Genomic DNA, 25,906 nt, shown 5'->3' on the forward strand with positions numbered 1-25,906 from the left:
GAACCTGATGTGTAAGTGTCCTCACGGGGAGCCGATATTCAGTGGATTTTTACACTACAGCATTTTACAGTACAGCAGGCTACGTCATAACAGTGTCAACTCCATCCGGATCCTGGGGTTTTCATCAGGAGCATCATGACTGACTTTAATTTAGTGATCAAATTTAGCACTCTTGTGGAAATATGATAATCTTTTGCAATCATCATGCCAATGTAAATCTGACAATTTTTCAAATTGCTTGCCATAAATCAACATCTCAGGAAAATGTTCTGGGGTTTCTAATCAAAATATGACTTGTAACAGAACAGGGCATTCATTTCATACATGCAGAGACAGCAGGACTCACAGCATGTTTAATCAGGCATTTTAGAGACACGGAAATAAATTATATATCAATATTCCTATGAGATATTAGATATTATTATGAGAAATGTTGCCAAATTTCTTCTATTCAAACTTACTTCTATTACTTCTTTTATCATTACATGTTGCCCCAAGAACACATTAATATGCAAATTAGATACAGTGTATGGATATACATTTACAGTATGGGCATTTTATTGGATAAAGTAAAATGGTATATCAATTAATTCCGCTATATTGTATATAACATGGTTGAGGATCATCTTTATACAAAGTTTTTTTTTTTTTTTTTAAATCCTGAAACCTAAAAAATTGATTGGTGAATGAAAAAAAAAAAATCCCATTGTTTTTGCCTACATGTGTCATTTCATGTCCTGGTGTTCACTATACAGTGGACATTACATAACCAGCTATGCTTAACAACAACAACAACAACAACAACAAAAAACTCCCCATTTTTTTCTTATGCTCTAATAACAAAAAAAAACTAAAACTAAATTATTGTCCTTCACTAAATACTCAAAGTAAAAATACAATTTGTAAAGTTTTGTAAAGAAATGAATACGTGGGTACAATGTATAGGTTATAATCCTATCATAATCCTTCAGTATTAGCTAGTAAAGCCATCGTTTACAAGATGGGAGTTTGCAAACTCGCAGAAGTCTCACAATAGCCCTTGTACAGAGAATGGCACTGCCATAGCGAACTACTAAGCGCACTCGATAGCTGCGAGCTGCAATATAAGCCATAGACCGAGCAACGTTGAAATAAAGCTGACAGGTGTTTGCCCGCCTGGACTTCTCCTTTGACTAATCACGAAAGGTCTCATATATCAAGTGTCTCTCATTTCACGGTGAGCTTGCATTCATGCCCCAGGTCAACGATGTTTTATATACGGCCGCTAGAGGTTGATGCAAAGCCTCCAGAGTGTGGGACGGACTACTGCTTTCAGCACTTCTTCAGGGATGTAGTCTTGTGTTGATGCGCGCTCAACTTCACCAGTTCATGCACTGACTCCCGCGAGTGCGCGCTTCTGTTCACTGGCTGTTCTCAGTAAATGCACAGGGGAAAAGAGTCCTTGTAAGTTTTTCTTTCTCTCTCGTATTTGTTTGATGTTAAATAATTCAATTGAGAATGCAACTGAATGGCATTAGTGAAGATGTTGCCTAACAGTGGCAATAGCCATGACCTGAGGCATCACTTTGAAATCTAAGAAGCAGTTCTTCTAAAATATACGGAGTAAAAGACTTGATTAGGCTAGTAAAGACACTGAAACAAAGTTATTAATGGTGCACCATGGAGAGCGCCATCATCAACCCAGCACTCGCTTGGTGAACGCATCATCCTGAGAGAGAAAGATGAGAGCGCCAACATTTGGACTTCTGTGGAGCTGTCTCGGTTTTCTTCACGGGGTTCAGTGCGGTTTAGGAGACAACCATGTGCATTCGAGCTTTATTTACAGGCGGTTGCGCAACCACGAGCGGCGCGAGATCCAGAGAGAAATCCTCTCCATCCTGGGCTTGCCGCACCGTCCCCGGCCCTTCTCCCCGGGGAAACAAGCGTCGTCGGCACCGCTCTTCATGCTGGACCTGTACAACGCGATGACGACCGACGAGGAGGACGCGATACTCGGGAAGGCGCTCGCGGGGAAACCGCGTAAAAGCGCGTCTGGAGTTCCACTTGGATACTCGCGCGCCGCGCATCAGCCGTACCGCGCGACGCCACTGACCAGTCAGAGCCCGCCGCTGGCCAGCGCGCACGACAACAACTTTCTGAATGACGCCGACATGGTGATGAGTTTTGTCAATCTAGGTAGGTATATGCTATAGAATTGAGTGTTCAATAATGCTTTAGAATTATGTTCGATAATAATAGTATTTGTTTTTACTTACTATCAATTCAAATAGGCTACTTGGAATTTGGGTTTCACTTTATTTTGATGGTCCCTTTAACACATTCTGTTGACTAACGTTGCACCTACATGTCTACTAGCTCTCATTAGAGTATTAGTGTATTAGTATTAGACTGGTAGGGTTAGTAGAATAAGTTGACATGTAGTTGCAAAGTTACTTATAGTCAGTAGAAAGTCTGTTGGAGGACCAACACAATAAAGAGTTATCAGATATTAAGCAGACAGTACACTAATACTCTAATGAGAGTTAGCTGACATGTAGTTGGAAAGTTACTTATAGTCAACAGAATGTTCAAAAGGGACCATCAAAATAAATTTGTTCCTCTGATCTAATCAAAACCGCAGGGAAAATAAAAATTTGAATATGTATCCCCATTGTTTTACTTATTTCGGTAACACTTTATTTTACTGTGTCATTGTTACACTGTTATACATTTATATAACATATAAATTATGCATAATTACATGCAAGTAACCCTAAACCAAACCAAACCCTAATCCTAACCGTACAGTTACTTAATATTACTCATTACTTAAATGTATAATTACACTGCAACAAAGACACATTAAAATAAAGTGTAACCCTCATTTCTATATGTTTGTGCATTTATCAGAAATGTGAATGTTGTACAGTGACACTGCTCACATATTGTGTCACATTATAGGAAAAAAAAGTAAAACAAATTCAAATAAACATTTAGCAGGTGTGCATTTCTACAGCGTTAATGCCAGTCAGAGAATGATCAGATTCATTGCATTTATTTGTTTTATATCTGGGGTCTTATGTGCAGGACTTGTGAAGTTTTGTTTATAACGTTTTTTATAAAAGCAAGGAAATTAGGAAATACCAATCTGATGCATATGTTTTAGACGGAAAGGGCCTCACTGTCTCTCAGAGCCCAGAACACGGAGGTTAAACTTAAAATATGTGCTCGTTTACAGAAGGAATGCAATTACAGCCCAGCTCCTGATTTAAAATGCTCATTATTGATAATTGCCAGCTACCGTTTGGTTTGTCGCAGTATTACAGATTTAGTGCTTCACCAAGTTTATAAAATGTAAAATTATAACCTGTTGGATGTAGCAGACACACTGGAGTCTAGGAGTAAACAAACTTCTCAAGTTTTGCTAAACAAACAAAGAAACAAACCTTTAGATGATGTCCATTTGCTGGATATTGAAGTGAAAACAGCTTATTGAGAAAAAAAAAAAGAAAGAAAAAAAAGCTAGATTGTACAGGAATTAATGCATTATCTGAGTGCAGAGTTAAAAAATAATTCTATAAAATTGCAAACAATATATTGCACTTTGACTTCACTTGATTATATTGTGCACTGAAGTGATTGTAAATTTATATTAGAATATTATAGCAAGTTTGTCTTATGTTATTAAACACTTTTGTCCTTGAGATCATCTCTTTCAAAGCTATTAATATCTTGTTTGATCTCAAACATAGTGCCTTCTTGTGACTCCAAAGGATGTTATTGAATGAATTTCTATGAATGTTAAAATAGCAGGTGCTTTTTTTTTCATATTACTGGAATATAGTCCTCCACATTTACCCTGTCCTTGAAATCCCTATAAACGGTATATATATAGGACTGTATGGTTACTGGAAACTCTGAGGCAATTGCAGGTTCTAGAGAGAAAATAAAAATGTGGCTATAAAGAGTGTTATTATATCTGAATACACTTGCATGCACGGTACCGTGGTGAAACGAGTATGAAGCAAATTACGCACGACGTTTACATGCGGGGTTTGTTAATATCCCGTCGTTAGTAATAACTGCTTTTTGCTGTTATTTGAAGAATGCTGTGATAAGACTGAACTGTATACAACTTCAGTGGCTGTGACCTCTCACCTCACAGTCCATGTAAACTTATCGAGTGACTGTCTGACCTGAGGATAATTTGCCTTAATTACTTCCTGTTGTTAAGCAGAGGAAAGAGCTTGAAGAAAGGCCGCTTTTCCTCGAAATCTGCTAATCTGGTGCCAGTAGCGACTGGCTTTTTTTTTTTTTTTTGCTTTGCAGATCTAATTTACGCCTTAGAAGCTGGTTTTGCCATATTTTTGTTGGTTCTTCCATTGAAGGTAATTTATCCACAGCATAGAAATTTATTCCCGGATGAATCACAAAAGATGTGAATGAATTAGCGGTTTTTATGGATATGTCAGACAAATACAAAAGGGAGTTCAGTATAAACAAAGTTTATGAGTCCCCATCATCACCTGAACTGCGCTCCGCGTGTTTCCAGTCATCAGGGCTTGTGCAGCGTCTGCTTTTAAAGCGCTGGAGCTCTTTCCATCTACACTAAAAAGATTCTGGATGAATTACAGCCAGGGCTTGACGTTGACGTTTTTGCTCACCAGTCACTGTGGCTAAAAGTTACCAGCCACTCGGCATTTTCACTGGCCACGATTCTGACATTGATTAGGGTGACCATATTCCAGGACATGTCCGGCCGGGGTTTCGAGATCGCCCAAAATATCCGGGATACGGCTTTTGCTTTATCGTCGCCATTCATTTTGTTTACATGCACAACTTTTGATTCAGTAGGACTGAATTAATTCCGATTGGTGAATCTGAATGTAGTGTTTACATGAACGCTAAACAAGTGATCGGTTGATGTGCGTTTTAGCATTGCTAAGAAAATTCCTGTGTTTTCGTCTCGATCGGGATCCGTGTGAAGCAGAATGCATGACCAGCAAAGCTGGCACGTACGTGTCAGTGTCAAATGATGTAATAATGTAAACATAATGAATGGTGACTGTAGAAAGCAAAAGCCGAATCCTGGGCATTTTGGGTGATCTCGAAATCCTGGCCAAACATGTCCTGGTTAAACAGGACGTATGGTCACCCTAACATTGATACCATGGGGGAAATTTCCATATAGATATTTTTAATATTTCTCATAATTTTGCAGCCGGTATATTAGTCTGCTGTCACTTTAAGACCTGACGCACGGATCCATTATACTGTTACACATTCATTTTCTTTCTCAACTGTTTACGTTAAACATAACTGACTGTGTTTATGTGAATACTCATCAAGACAGGCATTTTGTCATTAATTTGTGTGTATTTGAATGTTTAAGTGCAATAAGCAGCGAAAAATAACTAAATTTAGCACTGAGTGGTGATGTGTGTGCACTGAGTGCAATGAGTAAAATTATGCGCAATACACACAATCCCACGGCAAAATTCAAGCCCTGTAACAGCAACAATATTCATCCGGAGCGAATGAATCGAGTGAGTGAGTGGAGGCGGGTTTGTGTGTAACTCGCTGTCGGAGAGATGAGAGAGAGAAAGAGAAAGAGCAGCTGGTCTCGTGTGTCTGTTCTGAGGAAATGAGTACTGGAAGCGTTTCAGATCTTTCAGTATCGACATGCATCAGACATTTTATATATTTTTGTCAACACTACATTGCACTTAGTTTATTATTTCAGATGCATTTTTAAAAGACTACAATTGAAAATTGTATACATTATATATAAAATTCAGCCTGCCAATGTGTCTAGTTAGTAGTCATGACTGCGTTGCACACCACTGCTGAAATGACTGCAGCCTCTTGCATTTCAGGACAACATTAGTTGATGTTGTAGTTCTTGGCTTTATAAAAACAGCTCGTCTACAATAGAATGATCAGAAAGTACAGCCATAGGAAAGAAAAATTTAAAGAAAAAAGAAAAAACAACAACTATGAGTAGAGCTTAAGCCTCTGTTCAAAGATAAAAGCTGGATCATTGCCATGCACTCAGAATATACTTTTGCTTTAAATGATCTCTTGAAATAAATGCTCTGAATTAATGAAAGAATATCTGTCTATTGGCCGGGAAGCACGATATCCCCATCGTCCTCTGTTGTTCATTAGCATTCAGGATGCTGGAGTTGAGTCTGGCCAGCTGCTGTAACTGTGGCCTGACCTCTGACCTCTGCGTGTTAAGTAACTGCAGACTTTCACTGTAGATAAACTATCAGAGAGGCCGAGCTGCGCTGTTTCACCGCAGCGCAAACACACTTCACACTGCGCTCCATCAGCAGTGCTGTACATCAGTGCAAGGCTTCAGGCTACGGATAGTTAGATCCTCTGTGTTGAAGTTCAGTAATAACAGTAATAATATATATACACTACTGGTTTTAGAGTTTTAGATCGGTAAGATTTTTTTAATGTTTTTAAAAGAAGTCTTTTCTGCTCACCAAGGCTGCATTTATTTGATAAACAATATTAAAAAAAAACAGTAATATTGTGAAATATTATGACAATTTAAAATGACTGTTTTCTATTTTAATATATTTTAAATTGTAATTTATTCCTCAGATGAAAGCTGAATTTTCAGCATCATTACTCCAGTCTTCAGTGTCACATGATCCTTCAGAAATCACTCTAATATGATGATTTGATGCTCAGGAAACATTCATTATTAATATCAATGTTGAAAACAGTTGTGTACCATTTTTTTTTTTCAAAATTCTTTGATGAATAGAAAGTTCAAAAGAACAGCATTTATTTAAAATAGAATATTTTCTAACATTATAAATGTCTTTACTGTAACTTTTGATCAGTTTAACTCATCCTTGATGAATAAAAGTATTGATTTATTTTATTTCTTTCCCCAAAAAATAAAATTAAAATTCTCACTGACCCCAAACTTTTGAAGGGTAGTGTTTAATGTTACAAAAGCTTTAGATTTCAGATAAATGCTGTTCTTTTGAACTTTCTATTCATCATAGCATCATGAAATAAAAATGTAAAAAAATTGTTTTCAACATTGATAATAATCATAAATGTTTCTTGAGCATCAAATCATCATATTAGAGTGATTTCTGAAGGATCATGTGACACTGAAGACTGGAGTAATGATGCTGAAAATTCAGCTTTCATCTGAGGAATAAATTACATTTTAACATATACTGTATTCAAATAGAAAACAATTCTATTAAATTGTAATAATATTTCACAATATGACTGTTTTTGTTTGTATTTTTAATCAAATAAATTCAGCCTTGGTGAGCAGAAGAGACTTCTTTTAAAAACATTATAAATCTTACCGATCTAAAACTTTTGACCGGTAGTGTATATAAATATATTATTATTATTATCATTATTGGTATCAGCTCAGAAAACATGTGCTTGCCTTAAAAAAAAAAAAAAAGAAGGAAATGATCATGTAATGACTTATTTCACTGCTGATGACAACCTGGAATGAAAATGATGTTGAAAACTGAACTGATAATTAGAACTGATAATTAGATGCCACAGTCAGACTGAATACTGTATGAGTGGTGCTTTACTGAACGTTCACAGGCCTGCTCGAGGGAATGCAGTGTCTGATAGCCATCTGGCAGAGCAGTTTCCAGATATATGGAGAAAGCCTTATCTACCAGGCACTTCCTATATATCAAAATTATTTTCTCGTTAAGGTCTCTACCATTTAGGACATGTTTAAGAGGTAGCACTACATTTCTGACAGTGATAACCTCTCACCCACATGGGATTTTCTGCAGATTAGAAATGAGAATCTTGGGAGGTCAGAAATCTTGTGATACATTGTTCACAAAAACATGGAATTTGTGTCTTGTCAGCTTCTCTCGGCTCAGGCAGTGTGTTATTAGCGCCGGCCTGTTTTTCTTCCCTGACAGCTCATTCATCACGAACACAGGGAAAGGCCTGTACTGCTGCTACCTGTGCTCAGATGCCTGCTTTAATGGACTGGATATTGCTTTTGTTGGTCGTCCAAATGTTTGGACTAGGCGTGGAATGTTGACCATTTTGATGAATGACTTTTTAAAGAAAGCAGCTCTCGACGCTTAACGTGTGTGATAGTCCTACAGTGCGAAACCAATGTGCAGCTTCTCATTGTGCGCCTTGTGTTTCCTTGCAGTGGAGAGGGATAAGGACTTCTCCCATCACAGACGACACTACAGGGAGTTTCGCTTCGACCTGACTCAGATTCCCGAGGGTGAGGCGGTGACCGCGGCCGAGTTCAGGATTTATAAGGATCAAAGTCCCGTCAGATATGAGAACATCACACTCAAGGTCACCATATACCAAGTCATCAAAGAATATCCAAACAGGTGAGACCACATTTTACACTGTACTCTTCAAAAGTCAGAGCATTCAAAAGTTCCGCATGATCCTGTTCCTAAAATGAGTTTTGTAGAATGCCTGGATTTCTTTACAGAACTAAATTAAAATAGATAATTGTGTGCATTTACACCTACAGTCGTGCACTTTTGGCTTTTTAAGGAGCCGATTCAGAACAACTGCATTCAGCACAGATTTTGCCCTCCTTTTAGCTATAAATAATGCATTCTCAGGGAATTTCCCACAACATTTATTCAAACTGTCTGGATGAGTAGTGAAGAAAAGCTGCAAATTAGTGCATTCTTCAGATCTGTTTAAAAAGCATCCCAGAGTGAACCTCGTGAGAAGGAACAGTTTGCAGAGCTAGAAAATAGGCAAAGAGTGGCTATGAAGAAGCTCAAACAGTTTGTTTCTGTCAGATCTATGTTTGTATTGTCTTTGTTTCCTATGTTCCTGCTTCTCATTTGTTGTCATAGTAACATTGTTTGATTGATTAGCCCCACCTGTCTCTTGTTTTCTCCCTCAGTTAACTTGTGTATAGTCCTGTTTGAGTTGTTCTTTGTCCGTTCATGTAGCCGTTTAGTTGCTTTGCTTTTCTCTTGAGTTGGTTCTTTGGTTGGTTTCTCTTTTTCTCCTTCATGTGCTTGTTATTTGACTAAAGTTGTGAGATAAAGTGACTGCTGCAAATAGATCCTGCAACTACTCTCATCTCAGCAACCAACCTGTGTCAGCTTCATTGTTTTTATTACTTTATTGTTATTCTAAAATGTAGAAAATTGTAAAAAAATAAATAAAGAATTAGATGTGTATTTTGACAGGTGGTGTGGAATGGTCAAAGAATGATCACGTTGCAAGCGCTTGCTATGTAAAAATAATCCGCCTATATTTTCACACTCCAAACACAAAAAACTATGAAATAGATTATAATGTTCAAAAGTTTGGTGTTGGTAAGATTTTTGTTTTTGTAAAAAGTGTATTGTGCTCACCAAGGCTGCACACCATAAAAACATTAGTGTTGTGAAATATTGAATTTGAACTGTTTTCTATTAGAAATAAATAAATACCATTTCTTTCTTTTTAGCAGCCAGTAACAGTTGTGCCGCTTAATAGTTTTGTGGATACCGAAAGTTCAAAAAAACAGCATTAAATTGAACTAGAAATGTAATATCATAAATGTCTTTACTGTCACTCTAGATCAATTTAACATGTCCTTGCTGGAAAAATGGATATATTTCATATAAAACTAGTGTACCATGGTATACCAAAACTGGAATAGCTACAGGTGTTTGAGCAAACTCTGTTTTTATAATTATTATATTAATTTACAATTAACATTAAACTTTATTATATTATATTATATTATATTATATTATATTATATTATATTATATTATATTATATTATATTATATTATATTATATTATAAGCTCATGTGTATTCTTTTGAGCTCTTTGTGAAACTATATAAATTATAAGGCCTATTTGTTTGATGTACTTGCATTGATATAGTCAGGTTTGTTCTTTCTGCTGCCGTCTCAAACTTTCGCTGCAGCAACAGTGTTTATTCCTGCTTTGTATTTCATGATATTTTTTCATAATGATCTCGTAATCTTCAGCAGAGAAGTGAATTGCGCGTCTCTCTCGTGAGAAGTGACTCAAACTGACCCGCGTGATTGGCTGTTTGTCGCACGTGTCACACTTTCAGGCGCACACGCTTCAAACTCTGGATTAAACTTGAGTCGACAGATAACGTTTATACCGAGCGTTGTGAGCCCGTTGAACCTGATCTAAACCAGGCTGGATTTATATGGATTTGTCAACTCTAAACCCTGAAACTCAGAGTTTGATCAACTAGCTTCATGCAACAGGCCTCAGGTCTGAAATTGTCCCTAAAATTTTGACCAAGCGAGACTTTCATTACATGATGGAGAAACGTTATCAGAAAAAAGACACTTTTAATGGCAAATTTATTTATGAACTGAATCCAAATAGCACTAAACTAACTGGAATATATTCTGTGAATCTCAGAGGATTTGTAAACATTTGTCTTTAAATGTCATAAAAGGAAATACTGTCAATACTGTACATGCATATAAAATGAATCATGCTTAATGCATACTAATGAGATGAGATGATGAGAGATGAGATGAGATGTTAATAAAACACTTTTAAAGCTGAACAAAGCATCAGCGGCTGTTTTTACCATAGAGTAACACGCTGAGTTTAAATGAAACCTGACTTCCAATTAAACCTGTTGGAAAGTCTCTTAAAGCTGGTCTGGGAAACACTTTAGGCAGGAAATCAAGCGGAAAATAAAAGCACATCCTGTTTACACGAGTGAGTCTGGAGTCTGTCTGGAGGTTCCCCTCGTGACGATTAAACCGCATGCGTCAAGACTGTCATCTGTCACCATTGAAAAGCTGACAATATACGCACTGCCTTGGATTATCCATCATGCAGTTTCAGAACATATGTGGAGGAAGTTAAATACATTTGGCAGATATTAATATGGCATATTTTGGAACGTGTAACATTATTCAGGAACACAATGCTTTTACAACTACTGTTGGCTATCATATTTAACTACAGGATCTATTAATATGTAACTATGCAGCTGAATGGAAAACATCCAGATACCAGACTAGTATCTTTATCATTCTGAGTATTCCTCAAAGAAGATTTACTTTATGGAGTTTTAAAACCAAGGATTGGGGAGGATCTCGTTCATCTGATCCTGTCAATCATTACAGAAGAGTATATAAACAGCTGCGCTGCTCATCCATGATGATTCTTCCACATCTTCCATCCATCGCCCCGTCTCCTGCCTTAAACCCTGCAACTCCAGCGCTCTGTTGTGTGCAGCAGTTCTGTTCATCTTTATCAGACTCGAGTGTTCAGATCTCAGCTCTAAAATATGAGTATATTGACCAAATATTGCTCGACCTCTACAAAATATCCATTAATCATAAACAAGTGTCATGGAAATGTATTGTGTATTGTAAAAGGTGTGTAACACTTTACCATAAGATTCCATACTAATAATGAAAAATACTTTTAAAGCATTTATCAATCTTAATGTTAATTGCAACATTTATATTTAATACGTTATTAAAATCAAAAGTTTTATTTGCTTGTTTTATTATAGCATTGATATAGTCCAGTTGAGTCTCCAACTTGAGCGCTCTAGTTTGTACAACTTTATCATACTCGAGTATTATATGTACTTTTGAAATAACATGAAGAAATGTTTTGCATGATTTAGTTTCAGATCATAGCTCTAAAATATTATGTTTTATAGCAATTTAATAATTATCCATTATTCATGAACATTTGTCATGGAAATTCATTGTTCAAAAACACTTTACCATAAGATTCTATTTGTTAACATTATTTAAAATATACTAACAATACAAATACTTCTAAAGCATTTATTAATCTCTGTTAATGTTAATTACAAAATTGACTAATACATTATTAAAATCAACAGTTTTATTTGCTAATATTATTTAATGGAGCGAATGTAAACTAAAAATGAACAGTTGTATTTGTATTAACTAACATTAACAAAGATTAATAAAAACTGTAACAAATGTAGATGCATTAAATAATGTTAATGAATGGAACCTTATTGTAAAGTTTTACCAATTATATTATAGACATTTAAAATGCATTGTAAAATGTGGTAACCTGCAATAGTGCGATTTCTACCTGATTTAACCCATTAAAATGAGTTTTGTTGCTATAAAAGAACTCAGGCTTCCCGTGTTTTCACTGTTAAACGGTAGGGGGCGCTATTACACATCTACTGAAAGAGTAGAGAATAAAAAAAAACAAGTAAAGAAGAAGCAGAAACAAGCGATGGATGCATTGCTGATGCCCAAGTAAAATAACGCCATCATCAAACATTAAACGGCATATAAATCAAATCTGACTACCGTTACTGAATGAAATGTTGAACCCATGAAGATTGGACTCGATCTACTCCATCTGTGTTTTGATCATACTTCTGAATCCCATCCATACGAAGTCTTTGACAACAAATTCAAATGTTCAAAATGTTGCTTTTTTTAATGTAACTTCCCCACATTCAAGTGTTGATAAAAAGAATGCATTAGAATACACAGTTTTTTGTGTGTTTGTTTGTTTGTTTAAAAGCAGAAACTTGATAAATTGTATGTTCAGTTAATCATACAATAAAATATTCTGGGGGCCATGAAAGGTTTATGAAAATGATTAAAAAAATTGGTGCTGGCGAGGAAAGACTTGTATATAAGAATGTATATATAGTTTGGTTCAGTGATGTGACTTTTGACTTGAAGAAAACCAGTTAATTTCGATTGTTTTTTTTAGGTCACCACTCTTTTCCAGTGTTGCATTGCTCGTGTCAATGTGGCTCAATAAGGTTTGAGTTAGAATAGTAACTCGAGTCCTTCTCGACATCTAAAGCACGGGAGATCAAACCTGAGCAGTTAATGCAGACGATGAAGATTGCACAGCCATTGCGGAATGATGTATGGGAACAGTTTTCCTAAGAAAACTACCCCAGCTTTGCTGATTTTCTAGGATATAGCCAGCTGGGCTCAACTAAAAGTCCATGACATCAGGTCAGCTTTGTTCCGTGACGTTTAGACCACCTCAAAATGTTCGCCCACCCGAACCAGAGCAAACCTGTTCTTCCTCAGTCTCACCAGATAGACTCGCTGGTAATGGCCATGGATAAAGCTTTCCATTAACAGCTCATTTGCAAGTTCCAGCACTTATGCAAGTCTTGAAAGTCCATCAGTTATCACTCCTTGCATATCTTGACAGCTTGTCAGAGCGCTTGCACCCCAGACAGGGCCATCTGGCCTTAATAGACTTCCAGCGCTTCCTAAAAGTGAGTCTGTGCCCACCTGCCTCTTCACGGCTCTAATGGTCCTCTAATCTAGATTGAGACCCGTGACTTATCTTGAGTCATACACGGGCACCTCATAGACAGGAGCATGAATGAATGCAGCTGAGACATGAAAGTGGAGATACGGCTCTCCTGGGGCAATGAAACAAGGGTTTAAAATGGATCCTGCCATCAGAAGCACTGGACCTCATGACTGCGTTTATGAGGCATCCGCGTCCGACAACTTCTCACATTCCCTTCTGGATTTTCCTGTGATTAATGGAATTGAGTGTTTCACCGTTTAGCACCCACTTCATACAGCCTGCCCAAGCGTGCCCACTGCGAGTGTTAATGGCACGGTGGTAAACGACACCTTTACAAAAACGATACTGTGGAAGAACCGTGATACCGCAGTGGGATTGGGAATGGAGAACCAGTTCTTATTCAGATCTGGTTTTGATCTGTGATGCGACTGTATCTATAAGCTTAATGGAAAGGAAAATCTGAATTTAACGCAATGAATAGATATGCACATGTTTCTGTTGCATTGTCCTCACTGGTTGTTTGCAGTTCGATGTAATCCAATTCACATGACTGAATGACATTTTAACTCGTGTGAATCAGTCTAATGACTCATTCTTTTTTCACTGAACCGCAACTCATTACTTTTGTCATGTGTGATGTTCAACCGAAGGCTCTTAACCCTTTAACTGTCACCCCCCTTTTTGAGAATGGACATTAAAATGCACTATTCAAGCTTAAATGGTTGTAATTCAAGAATGCTTTGGAGTATAGACCTAAGTTTGGTCTTGTTTTAAAGGGAAAAAATAGCAGATTATTGCTGAAGTGAAAGCACTTCAAAAAATTAAAGTATGAAAAAGTTATGGAAGTTTAAATTTACATTAAATCAAATCAGTGTAATAGAGCGCAACAGTCGGGTTCTGGAGGAAAAAACTCAATTTGTATTAATGTATAAACCTTTAAATCAGCCTTATCGTGAGCTACGAGGTTGTTAATCGATAGTATTTGCTGCAGTTGAAGCCGTCAGCCTACATTATTTCAACTTAGTTTTAAAATAATGTTTAAATATTGTTTAACAGCAGAATTTGTATAAAAAAACAAAACATTACCAATGAAGCTATACAGACAGTTCAACCAATCAGAGTCGAAACAAGAAAAACGTGCCAAAATAGCTTGTTAGCTCCACCCACTCCAAGTACCGCAAGTCTTCCTACTCTCTCAAAATACTTAAATATTTGATAATATATGCATATTTGGTAAAAAACTTAAATACACTGAAAAAAATAAAAACAATAATTAAGTAATTAAGTAAAATCTACTTTAAGTTAAGTAAAACTAACAAAGACATTAAGTAACTTTAACTTGGCCAGTTAAACTTTGTTGAGTAATTTCTACTTAGTTGAAGTTTACTCTGCAATACTGGAACACCAGTCTCAGAAAGTTGAGTAGGTTTTTAATTTTATAACGATGATATTTTCGCTTTCATTTCTACAAGATTAAATTGAGTACTAATATAGAATTTACTTTGCATTTTTAAATTCTTACCTGTACTAACGTACTCAGGTAATGTTGTAAATTTTGTTTTATTGATGGTTAAATATCTTATCCATACTTGTAGATGGAAATAATGTAAGTCCTCCTTTTATATATTTCTTTGAGATTTTGTTAAACTTTTTCAGAGCTTCAAATGCTAAGAAAAAAAAACACAAAAAAGTCTGAAACTTAATGTTTCTCTTTGTCAAAATATTTATTATTTTAGTATTTTTTCCTTTGATGTCTATATCGGCTACCTGTTTGTCTTCATCCTTGCTCTTTGTGTGTGTTCTTTCCTTTCCTTTCCTTTCCTTTCCTTTCCTTTCCTTTCCTTTCCTTTCCTTTCCTTTCCTTTCCTTTCCTTTCCTTTCCTTTCCTTTCCTAGTGTCTTATATTGTTGGTTGTTCCCTGCCTTATGTACATTTTGCAAAAAAACAAACAAACAAAAAAAACTTATTCATATATACACACATGGGATTGTAATTCTTCCCCTCACTAAAGTTCACAATCTTGTACCTTTGTATTTTTGTCTGATTTTCAAAAACTGTTTTGCTTTAAATCAAAGTTTGTAATGTTATGATTCTCCTCGTCGCTGATTGGCTCGGCTCATGGCTTATAACAAAGACCTTTTTGAAATCGCTATGGGAGAATTAGTGGGAAAAAAAAAAATACTTTTGAAACCAACGTCGCTGAAAAACGACATTTAGAGCAAGGTTTTTGACATAACAGATGGTGCTTTAATAAATTAAATACAGAAAAAACTACCATTGTTTTGGTTTAGAATATTTGGTTGAGGACAAATGAATATTGGCTTGGGGTTGCTCTTACTAAAGTATGAAAAGAATCATCAGTGGAATCTAAATGTTATCAGATGGTCGCATCACGGCACTTTGATGGAACTGAATGATTTACCATTAGCCATGGTACTCCAAGGTACTTCAAAGGATACCATGGTACTTTTTTGGAAAGTTTTGATAACATCTGTTAAAATCTGTTTTTGCATTTCTCTGTAGACACACAGAGAGTCTGCTTTGTGTCAGTTGTGTTCAGTTGCTCATGCTGAAGTTAAAAAGAGAACGAGAACCCTGAGATGTCACAGGGACGCCGGAGACTGTGGTGTGGCGCTCGCCCTCACTGTGGCATGCTGGGACATGACACTGTCTCTGATCACGTCTCTGTCTGTGAGATCAGGGCCGCTGTCTCACTGTGTGGCCCATGTGCTGTTTTAGTAGAACATCAGTTAAGTAGATGAACAGGAATGGCTTGTTGACAAAACTGTGGTCGAGATGAAAAGGAGGAGTTGAGAGAGAACTAGGTTGCACACATTTCAATATTTGTTTTTGTATGGTATAATCAACACTGCTAATTAACATGCAGAATGACTGCAATTAGCAAAATCCAACTCATTCGTCTCGGATTTTAAACATGTCATCACTGTTTAACATTTATCTATTTACGTGGGAGAGTGAAATATTATATTCCAAAATGTAATGTAAATCATAGTGCATTCTTATTGTCTCATTAGGGATTCTGAAACATTTCTCTTGGACTGGAAAAAGGTTCGAGCCACTGATGGGGGGTGGCTGGTGTTTGACATCACGGCCACCAGCAACCACTGGCTCCTGAACCCTCAGCAGAACATGGGCCTTCAGCTCTGCGTGGAGACCACTGACGGTAAGACCTTCACAGCAGATCCACGGTTCACATGAGGGTGGAGACACTCCACACATTACACTGGAGAAATCTCTGACGGAGCTTTACACACGGTTCATTCAGACACTGTAGAGTCAAAATCTAGACCTTTCAAGCACTACTTTTTTTTCATTTTTTTTTTTTTTTTTTCAAGGGCAACAATCAGAGATCTCATTTATCGAACAATATCTTTCTTTATTATCTTTCAATTCTAAAAAAGGCAAATAGATTAATAAAAATAATCTAACAAAACAAAATGGTGCTAATACAGTGCAGCACATGCAATGACTGTGGAAACTTTAACCAGTGAAAGGATACTATGACAAAGATATCGCTTCCCTTATTCAAACTGATTTTTTCTCCCATGAATATATGATTGAATTGAAGAATAAAAGCTGTGTCATATACTTGGATATTTATAAGAGTAATATTACGCTCATAGCCATACGAAATGCCTTTATATCTATATCGGACGGACTGCATCTTTAATAATGTGTGAAAAGATTGTTTTATCAATAAAATTAAAAATAAATGTCCCATATATTCAAGCACTTTTCAAGTACTTCTTCATAAAAATGACTGTTTTTCAGCTGTCAAAAAGTCAAATTCAGATACTTTAAGCACCTTGTACGAACTCTGTTTAGACAAATTGTCACATGGTCAAAGTGTTGCAAACAAAGTTACAATAATCCCAATTTGTGTACTAGTCATACAATATTTTTTTTTATATAGTGCTTTATACAATACAGATTGTTTCAAAGCAGCTTCACAGTAACAAACAGGTAAAGAACAGAATCAATGATGCAAGCTTCGTCAAATATGAGCCATATTTACTTTTCTGCTGTAAAGCAGCTCTTAAAGGACAATAGTGTCATTATTCATCTCGAGTCAATTCAATTCAGTTTAATAATTCAGTGTTGATGTTCCAAAATTCATCAAATATGAAACAAATTTGATGTACTTATAAAGCAGCTCTATAGAAGACAATAGTCATCATCTAGCTCAATTCAGTTCAAGTTTTTGTGTGAGGAAGTACGGAGCCCCTAAAGGGACATGGTGATGGGGGAAAAATTAGATGGGATGAAAAATTATGTCAATGCTTTTGGATTCTCTCGTAAATGTTCTGAGTGCGAATGCAAAAGATTTTGCGAGGGAATGCAAAAGCATTGAAACTATGGTTACACTAGGTAACATTTTATTTTACAGTGTCCTTGTTACATGTTACATGTACTTACCATAGTAATAACAGTAAACTATGCATAATTACATGCAACTAACCCTCAACCAAATCCTAACCCTACCCTAACCCTATAGTAAGTACATGTAGTTGCTTAATATTACTCAGTACTTAAATATATAATTACACTGTAACAATGACACCTTAAAATAAAAGTGTAACCCTTTATTATAAGGTGACGTAGTTACATTGTACTTACAGTTAGGGTTTGGTTTGGGTTAGGGTTAGTTACTGGTAATTATGCATCATTTACTATTATGACTATAGTATGTACATGTAGAAACGAGTAAATACATCACCTTAAAATAAAGTGTCACTGGAAATAAAGCTCTCGACCTGTGGCAAGAAACATAGTTTGTGACATGTGGGACTTGAATGGATCATGATCTTGGCCATAATAAGCAAGCTAACATGCAATACAATCTATGTCTGTCATCCCATATATAAACTTCATTCTACGTCCTTTAGTTGTCAAGAGAATTAAAATGCCTTTTATGAAGAGTTAAACCACCAACTGAATCAAACATCTGGAAATAAAGCAAAACAATGAAGATCAAAAGTAATGAAGTTGTCCTCAGAAGCCATGTTTGTTATTTACAGCAATAATCTGACATGAATTAAATCTCAAAGCGGTTATTTAACAGTTGTAATTAGTCATAAACGACAGTTCTGTATTGTTGAACCAGTGTGGTTCGAATGACGGATATGCAAAGTTACTACGGTTTCGAGACTAGCCAGTTGATTTCTCCGTCGATGAATTATACTACAGGGTATGAGAAACGCAAACTGTGAATGTGGGATGTGTTTTGCATTTAGTGGTACTTTACAATGGATGTCTGCCAGGTTAATGCTACTCTGTGCTACTCATTTGTTGGGGAATTTATTGAATAATAACCATCACTGGTCACTTTAATAGCGCTGTCATATTTTAGTGTTCTTTCCTGCAAACGGCACTTTGTTGTTTTCAATTATTGTTGCATTCCCTTTTTACTGGAAATAAGAACCATGAAATGCAGCTGGTTTAACTTTCATTCACATAGTCATTATATTGGCTTCAAAACAGACAGGTTTACCAATGTGAGTCTTCACAGAAGTATCATCTTTGAGTCACGACTACACCCAGTTTTTCCTCTTTCTTAAATGGGAACCTGATGCCATGAAGTTGTCAGCTTTTTAGGATCAGTTTCAGTCCTCTCCCTCTCGGTTTGACATTCAGACAATCACTACAGCATCCGTGCGGACCATAGAAAATGTCATACATAGTTGTGGTGATTTAGCCACCCAGGACGAGGTTTTCGTGTCTTAATCATGGCTGTTGGTCTAACATTGATCTCTGTAATCGGATGCATGCATCTGTTGGGTTTTCAGGTAGAAGCATCAACATGAAATCTGCTGGCATCATCGGAAGGAACGGACCTCAGTCCAAACAGCCGTTCCTGGTCGCTTTTTTCAAAGCCAGCGAGGTTCTGCTTCGTTCTGTAAGAGCAGCAGGAGGCAAGAGGAAGAGTCACAACAGAAACAAAAGCAAAGCACAACCGAAATCTTCACCAGCTCTTAAAAGTGGAGGTACAGTGCCGTTTTCCAAAATTCAAAACATTCAGAGCTGCCCCTTAAAGGTGCTGAAGCAATGTTAGCCATTTCTCTAACTTAAGTACTAAGTACTACTCTAAGTACTAACCCTGAACCTACCCCTAAACGCATGTAGTCACATTGTATTACCCATTGCTTTCTTAGGTAAGGCCTAGGGGTTGCACACACTAGTCAACATGTCACATGACGCATTAAACTTGACGTCGACTAGTCGCTGATCATGTGATTTTGACACTGATAACACAGCCGCCTTGCAGAAGACCTTCAGACTGTTCTGACTTAGTGTGCTATATCTTTCTAACTGATCGGAGTTATATTTTTGTATGAATTACGATCACAAATCCCATTGATTTACACTGGCTGTAATACTAATGCAGGATAAGAAATCTTTGTCCACTCTAATACTCCGTTTCCATCAGTTAAAATGATAAATAAAAGTATACTCCAAGAGTGCTCCACTTGTTATGTTTGTTTATACCAAATGGATACTCAATATTGATCAGGTAAATGCACCTTTTAAACAGTTTATTCTTAGAAACTGAAACTTCCAGCATATATTGCTTTCTGATTTCATACTAAAACCCACAGCTTCACCATTAGAGGCGCTGTACAGACAGCTAGGATTCATTAACACAGACAATCACTCTCTCACTAACGCCTTCAAATCTTACTGTGCTACTTTATCTGTATCTGAGTTCGAATGAGCAGAAATCTGTGAGAAATACAATGACCCATAGACAAAATAACTGAAAAATAAGGTGTCATGTAGGAGCAATAGCGCATGGGCAGCGTTCTGACGTTTGGCGACCCGAATCTGAGTCTCGGCTCAAGGTTCAGGTTACCCAAGTCAACATTACGTTTGTTCACAAACTTTAGGATCTAGTTGCAAATTGTGGCATGTTGCAAAGCATTCCCATCTCTTATGTTTTTATTAATGACGTCATTAGTGAGTAGTCGATATCGTCTAAATCTGGGGTCGTGCAACTTCTAGTAAGGACACTGGATGTTTACGTGCTGTAAAATAAAGTGCAATGCAATGCAATGATCACTGGATTTTCTAAATTTGTCAGGATAGTGGCATTAAACAAACATCAATTCAACTAGAAATACCATTGTTTTTTTGAGTTGTCTGTGAAATAATCTGTGTTATTTCTGGATGAACAGATATTCTGATCAAAACATCTACATACAAACTGAAGGGCCACTGTCCTGCAAGGGTTTAGCTCCAACCCTGATCAAACACACCTGATCCAGCTAAACAGTGTCTTCAGTATTAAACTTCTGTGCAGTAGTTTTGGAGTTGGTTGGAGCTTCTGTACACTGTGCTGGACAGTTGCCCTCCAGGAGCAGAGTTTAACACATGTTTTTTCAGTGAATGTGATTTCACCAAGTACAACATGTTACTGGATCAACATCTTTGTTGATCCTGGAACAACCTTCCAGTCAACCACATTTTTTAAGGATAAAGATAAGGATTAGAAACAAGTTTACATGTCAAGTTTAGGCCTTCAACCAGGGTTCTACATCAGTGTTATTCACATATAATTTTCCTTTTTTTTTTTCTTTTTTTTTTTTTTGGTGCTTTCTGTATAACTTGTGGAGAATTTTGCACCATTATTTCAGTTATTTTTCCACACCAGTTGAATATAATGCTATCAAGTGTTTCAGATACAACATGGTAAAACACATTACTTGTGTCAGTCACAAGTATGGTTATTGTTTCTAAGTGGCCAGTGCTTGGCCTGAATAAGCTGCGATGCGGAAAAATCAGCAAACCAAAATGCTCAAAATGCTCAAAATGCCTGACAGGAAGAGTGCATCTCACTGTCTTCTGAATGCAGCTGGTTAGCATTTTTTATCATTTAAATGGACAATGACTGACCCAAAATCAGCTACTGTACAGAGCTAAATTTCATCTGCTGTCCCAGGAAGGAAAAGAGGGAAAATATGGCATAGTTAAAACATTCATCGATAAATAACACTTTACAATTTAAAACATCACACCTAATTAAAAAAAATACAATCCTAGTAATAATAATGCAATTGCAAGTAAGTTGCACTATGATGATATTACATCTGAAAGACTGTTAAAAAGTGCTCAACAATACAACAGGTCACTAGAATGCAAGTCGTTAAATTATTACATGTTTTGGCTCATCTTTAGCCATATTTTCAGATGCAACACATTGTGCAAAAGTGGGACACTTTCTAATGTTAGTTGGTAGCGTGTTCCAGATATCGGTGAAAACTCAGTGACCAAAGCTTGTGGCTCTACATTGCACCTCACAATCTTGAAGAAGCTCAACAATATCAGCCCATGGACAATTTGTTTGCCATTTACAAAGCTAAGGCCTTAGGGTTCAGTGACATCTGTGATTTTTGAGTGATATTTTCTGCAAACTATTCTATAAAAAGAAAATAACTACTGCATCTTTATTTTGTATTTAATAAGTAGCAGTTGTCAACATTTCTGTCCTTCATAGATGAGTCACTTGAAGAATGCATGTTGAGCTTACCTGATGTTTTCTGAATTCAGGGCTCTTTAATGCCATCAAATCACTGAGTATTTACTGCATTTAGAGTCTATATACAAAGACGTCCTGCCAGCTGCAAACATAGAGCACATTGAGCCCACACACACTCCTAGACTAAACAACACGACTACTTCAGTGTTTGAAGGCTCAACGTCCGTTTTGTTGCCGTTATCTAGATCAGAACACCAGTGAACAGAGGCAAGCCTGCAAGAAGCATGAACTTTACGTGAGCTTCCGCGACTTAGGATGGCAGGTAAGCGCATGTGGCGACTCGCTAGACATCAGTTACAGGACTGATTACTCCATTCAGCCAGAACATACATCACTGTCTCTGTCTCGTTTCAGGATTGGATTATTGCTCCTGAGGGCTACGCAGCCTTTTATTGTGATGGAGAATGTTCTTTTCCACTGAACGCACATATGAACGCGACAAACCATGCGATTGTGCAGACCTTGGTGAGTGTCCATTGTTTCATTATTTAACTCTTTCAGCCAGCGCCAACATTTTTGATCATGGCCCCCAGAATATTTTGTTGTTGGAATATCTGAACATGCAATATGTCACTCTGCTTTAAAAAATAAAATGAAGTTTTATTCTAGCTTCATTCATTCTTTTTTATCAACACTTGAATGTGGGGAATTTTAAAGACTACATCGAATCGGATTCAGAATGATGATCAAAACACAGATGAAGTCCATCAACACCCCAAAGCTTCACAGTCCTAAAGCTCGTCCTTGATTTAAACACTGCTTAATGGTGATGATCGTGTTATTTTACATATGCATCTGCTTACATATGCTATCTTCTTCTCTTGTGTTTTGATCAGGAGATTCTGTACTCTTTCAGAAGATGTGTAATAGCGCCCCCTACCCTATAACAGTGAAAACACTGAAAGCCAGAAAATTCCGTCAATGGCGAGGAAGGAGTTAATATTTCTAGAATTGTTTGTAGTAGGGGTTCAAAAAATTAGCCACAGTTTTGTGCAAATAAATGCAAATAAGGCTTAAAGGTAACGCTTTACAATAAGGTCCCACTAAATAATGTTGGTTAATACATGAACTAACTGTCAGGTCGTAGGCAAGAAAAGAGGAGCAGAGGATCTAAATTGCTGCAGATTTAAATTATTTACACAAACAAAGGCACACCAGAAGGCAAAACTCAGTTAACAGCTTCACACATGTAAAGACAATACAGGACCAAGAGAAGAATCAAACTGAGGGCTTAAATACATGCCTAAATGACGAACCAAACAAGACTCAGGTAAACATAATCAACTAACCAATGAGTAACCATAGAAACCAGCAACAGGAACAGAATCTAAACACAAGAAGGAAGGATGGGAACCACACGAAGAACGTAACCGTTACACTAACATTAAATTACAATGAGCAATACATTTGTTACAGTATTTACTGATCTTTGTTAGGTTTAGTTTTAGTGTCAAGTTTGAAAGATATTTTTGTTTACTTACTGTATGATATACCATTTTTTGTCCAGTCAAAACCCACCGGTTTTCGTCCAACATATCATAGATTTCTTTCATTTTTCCCATCACAGGTCCATCTAATGTTTCCTGATAATGTGCCAAAGCCTTGCTGCGCACCAACCAAACTGAATGCCATATCAGTGCTGTATTTTGATGACAGCTCAAATGTAATTCTGAAAAAGTACAGGAATATGGTGGTGAGGTCCTGTGGATGTCATTGAGGGCAGAGGAGCGTCTGTGTCATATTGCTGGAATAAATAACATATCAAAAGAAATAGTTTTTGACATTTGATGTACAGTATTATGTATATATTAGCTCACAATTCCTCTTATTTATTTGGCTTTGTTTTGTAATAACTTTTTAAATGTGTGATGTAGTTAAAAGTTACCACTCTTACCACAGATCCATCGCTGATTGCTCTTTCTCTGAGAAGATGTTAACGAGTTAGACCAGTTAGAGAGAGTCGTAGACTAGAGGATCAAATATAATTTTCTTTCTTTCGATCACATGTCATAAATTCATAAGCAACCACTCCAAAAACAGAACTGCTGCTATTTTACAAAAGACATGTAAAGGCCTTAAACTCTAATCACCCATTTACTTTTTTGGATTTAGCCATATTGGATTTAGCAAAAATAAATAAATAAACAATAATTCTTTGTTAATAAAATGAGTGTAGTGTTGTTGTAAAAGCACTGAGTATGTCTATACATATTTCCTCAAATAGCCCAAAGTATTGCAGCCCACAACTGCTGATTTATATTAGTTTGCTTTAGATATCAGTGCGTGGATATGCAAAATTAAGGTTTTCTGAGCAAATATTCTTCCTCCTTATATACTTGTATTAGTACTCTGAGTAATATATATATTTTTTGGAAAATATTGCATTTATTATTTTAGAATCATGTTTGTATGTCATTAAATCTATTTTCAAATATATTTTTCCGTGTCTTTCTCTACCACAGTTGACTCATCAAGTTTGTTGCAGGATTTACATGAATTAGCTAAAAAAAAAACTTATTTTTTTGCTCCATTACTGCTTTTGGGCTCACTGAGTAAAAAAATGAACCGTTAATTTTGACTTTTTATCTTACAATTCTGACTTTTTTTCTCACAATTGCGAGTTTATATCTCGCAATTCTGACTTTATATCTCACAATTGCAAAAAAAAAGTCACAGTTACCTTTTGTATTTTTTAATTCTGTGGCGAAATAATTTAGACATATGTTTTCATGCAAATCTGTGCTGATCACAAAGATTTTTATGAAGTACATTTTTTGCTGAATGCCAGAAAACTGAATGACTGTATTTGACTTAATTCAAAGCAGTGGTCAGGGTTATGTGGTCCCGATCTAAAAAGAGTGTTGACGTCCCATGAATAGCGGAGGCCACCTGCTAACCTCACTTCTAGCGGTGTGGATGATTTGCATTCCTGCGGCCTGCTGCCCTGCACGGTTACTCCCGCTGCTTCACAATCCCATCTACTGTTTAATATCATGGATTCCGTCCAATTCCACTAAATGTCTTCCTTTCTACAACAGCAGGCCCAGTATGAATGCTGCTATTTTAGGGAATCCTGTGCCAGTGAGCAGGCTCTCTTAGTATAAGCCCTGTGGCCACATGAAAGGGGAAAGAGATGGATTTACTGTCCCGTTCCCTGCAGAGAGCAGCACACGAATGCACACGATTGATCAGACTGGGGCTCTTCAGGTTTTGCACACTGATCTTCACGCTCGACCTAAATAACAACGTTTACATGATTAATATCAGACTGGTTTGTATACTTTCAGTCATGAATCTCTAACCTAGCACTGATTGTTTCCTCTACTGCCGTGGATTAGCCAACCAGATGTACGAAACCACGTGGCCGTTCCCTAGCCTGCTGCGTTTACCCCTCCTCCTCCCCAGCACCACCTGTAGAGATCTGCTACTGGGGTTTAATACAGTATCTTCATGCAGCAGAATGTCCTTTATGCCTGTTATTTCACTAAGCTGAGCAAATTCTTGTATATGTGCTTAGCAGCAGCAGATCTCGTACGCCAATATCAAGCATTTGCCAATAAATGCTGGTTAAATAATTCACTCTGAGAGCTGTCATGTTTGAAACATATTAACCCAATTGTCGTGTAGTCATGTCGTGTCACGTAAACATGTCAATGAATATCAATAACTAGTGGAACACATAAAATAAAGTAGTCTGTCTCATTATTTCTCTAAAAAATGACCCGGATCTGTGATTTTTCACAGCTGCCTGTGCCTCGGGTCAGAGCTCTCATAATTACTTTCATTTGGACACGCACAGATTTAAATAAACAACGGATATTCTGGTAACAATTGACATGAACTTACAATGAACAACACTTCTACAGCATTTATTAATCTTAGTTAATGCTAATTTCAACATTTACTAATACACTATTAAAATTTGTTAACAAAATTAATTCACTGTGAACTAACATGAACAAACAATGAACTAACATTAACAAAGATTTATTAATGCTTTAAAAAAATATGATAACATTTTATTTTGATGGTCCACTTTAGACGTTCTACTAACTGTGAGTAAGTTGTCAACTACA

At 36.7% G+C, this 25,906-nt stretch overlaps 1 protein-coding gene across 1 annotated transcript; it reads left to right on the plus strand.

The window, feature by feature from the left end:
* The first annotated feature begins 1,314 nt into the window (after positions 1-1,314).
* Positions 1,315-24,259, plus strand: bmp5 (bone morphogenetic protein 5). The gene is made up of 7 exons (XM_084092367.1): positions 1,315-2,175; positions 8,159-8,351; positions 16,312-16,460; positions 19,084-19,281; positions 22,016-22,092; positions 22,185-22,295; positions 23,398-24,259. Exons 1-7 carry the CDS (start codon positions 1,722-1,724, stop codon positions 23,545-23,547), a joined length of 1,332 nt encoding a protein of 443 aa, XP_083948493.1. The 5' UTR covers positions 1,315-1,721; the 3' UTR covers positions 23,548-24,259.
* Positions 24,260-25,906: the final 1,647 nt, after the last annotated feature.

The sequence above is a fragment of the Abramis brama genome (genome assembly GCF_963993115.1).
Source record: "Abramis brama genome assembly, chromosome: 19".
NCBI classification, from domain to species: domain Eukaryota; kingdom Metazoa; phylum Chordata; class Actinopteri; order Cypriniformes; family Leuciscidae; genus Abramis; species Abramis brama.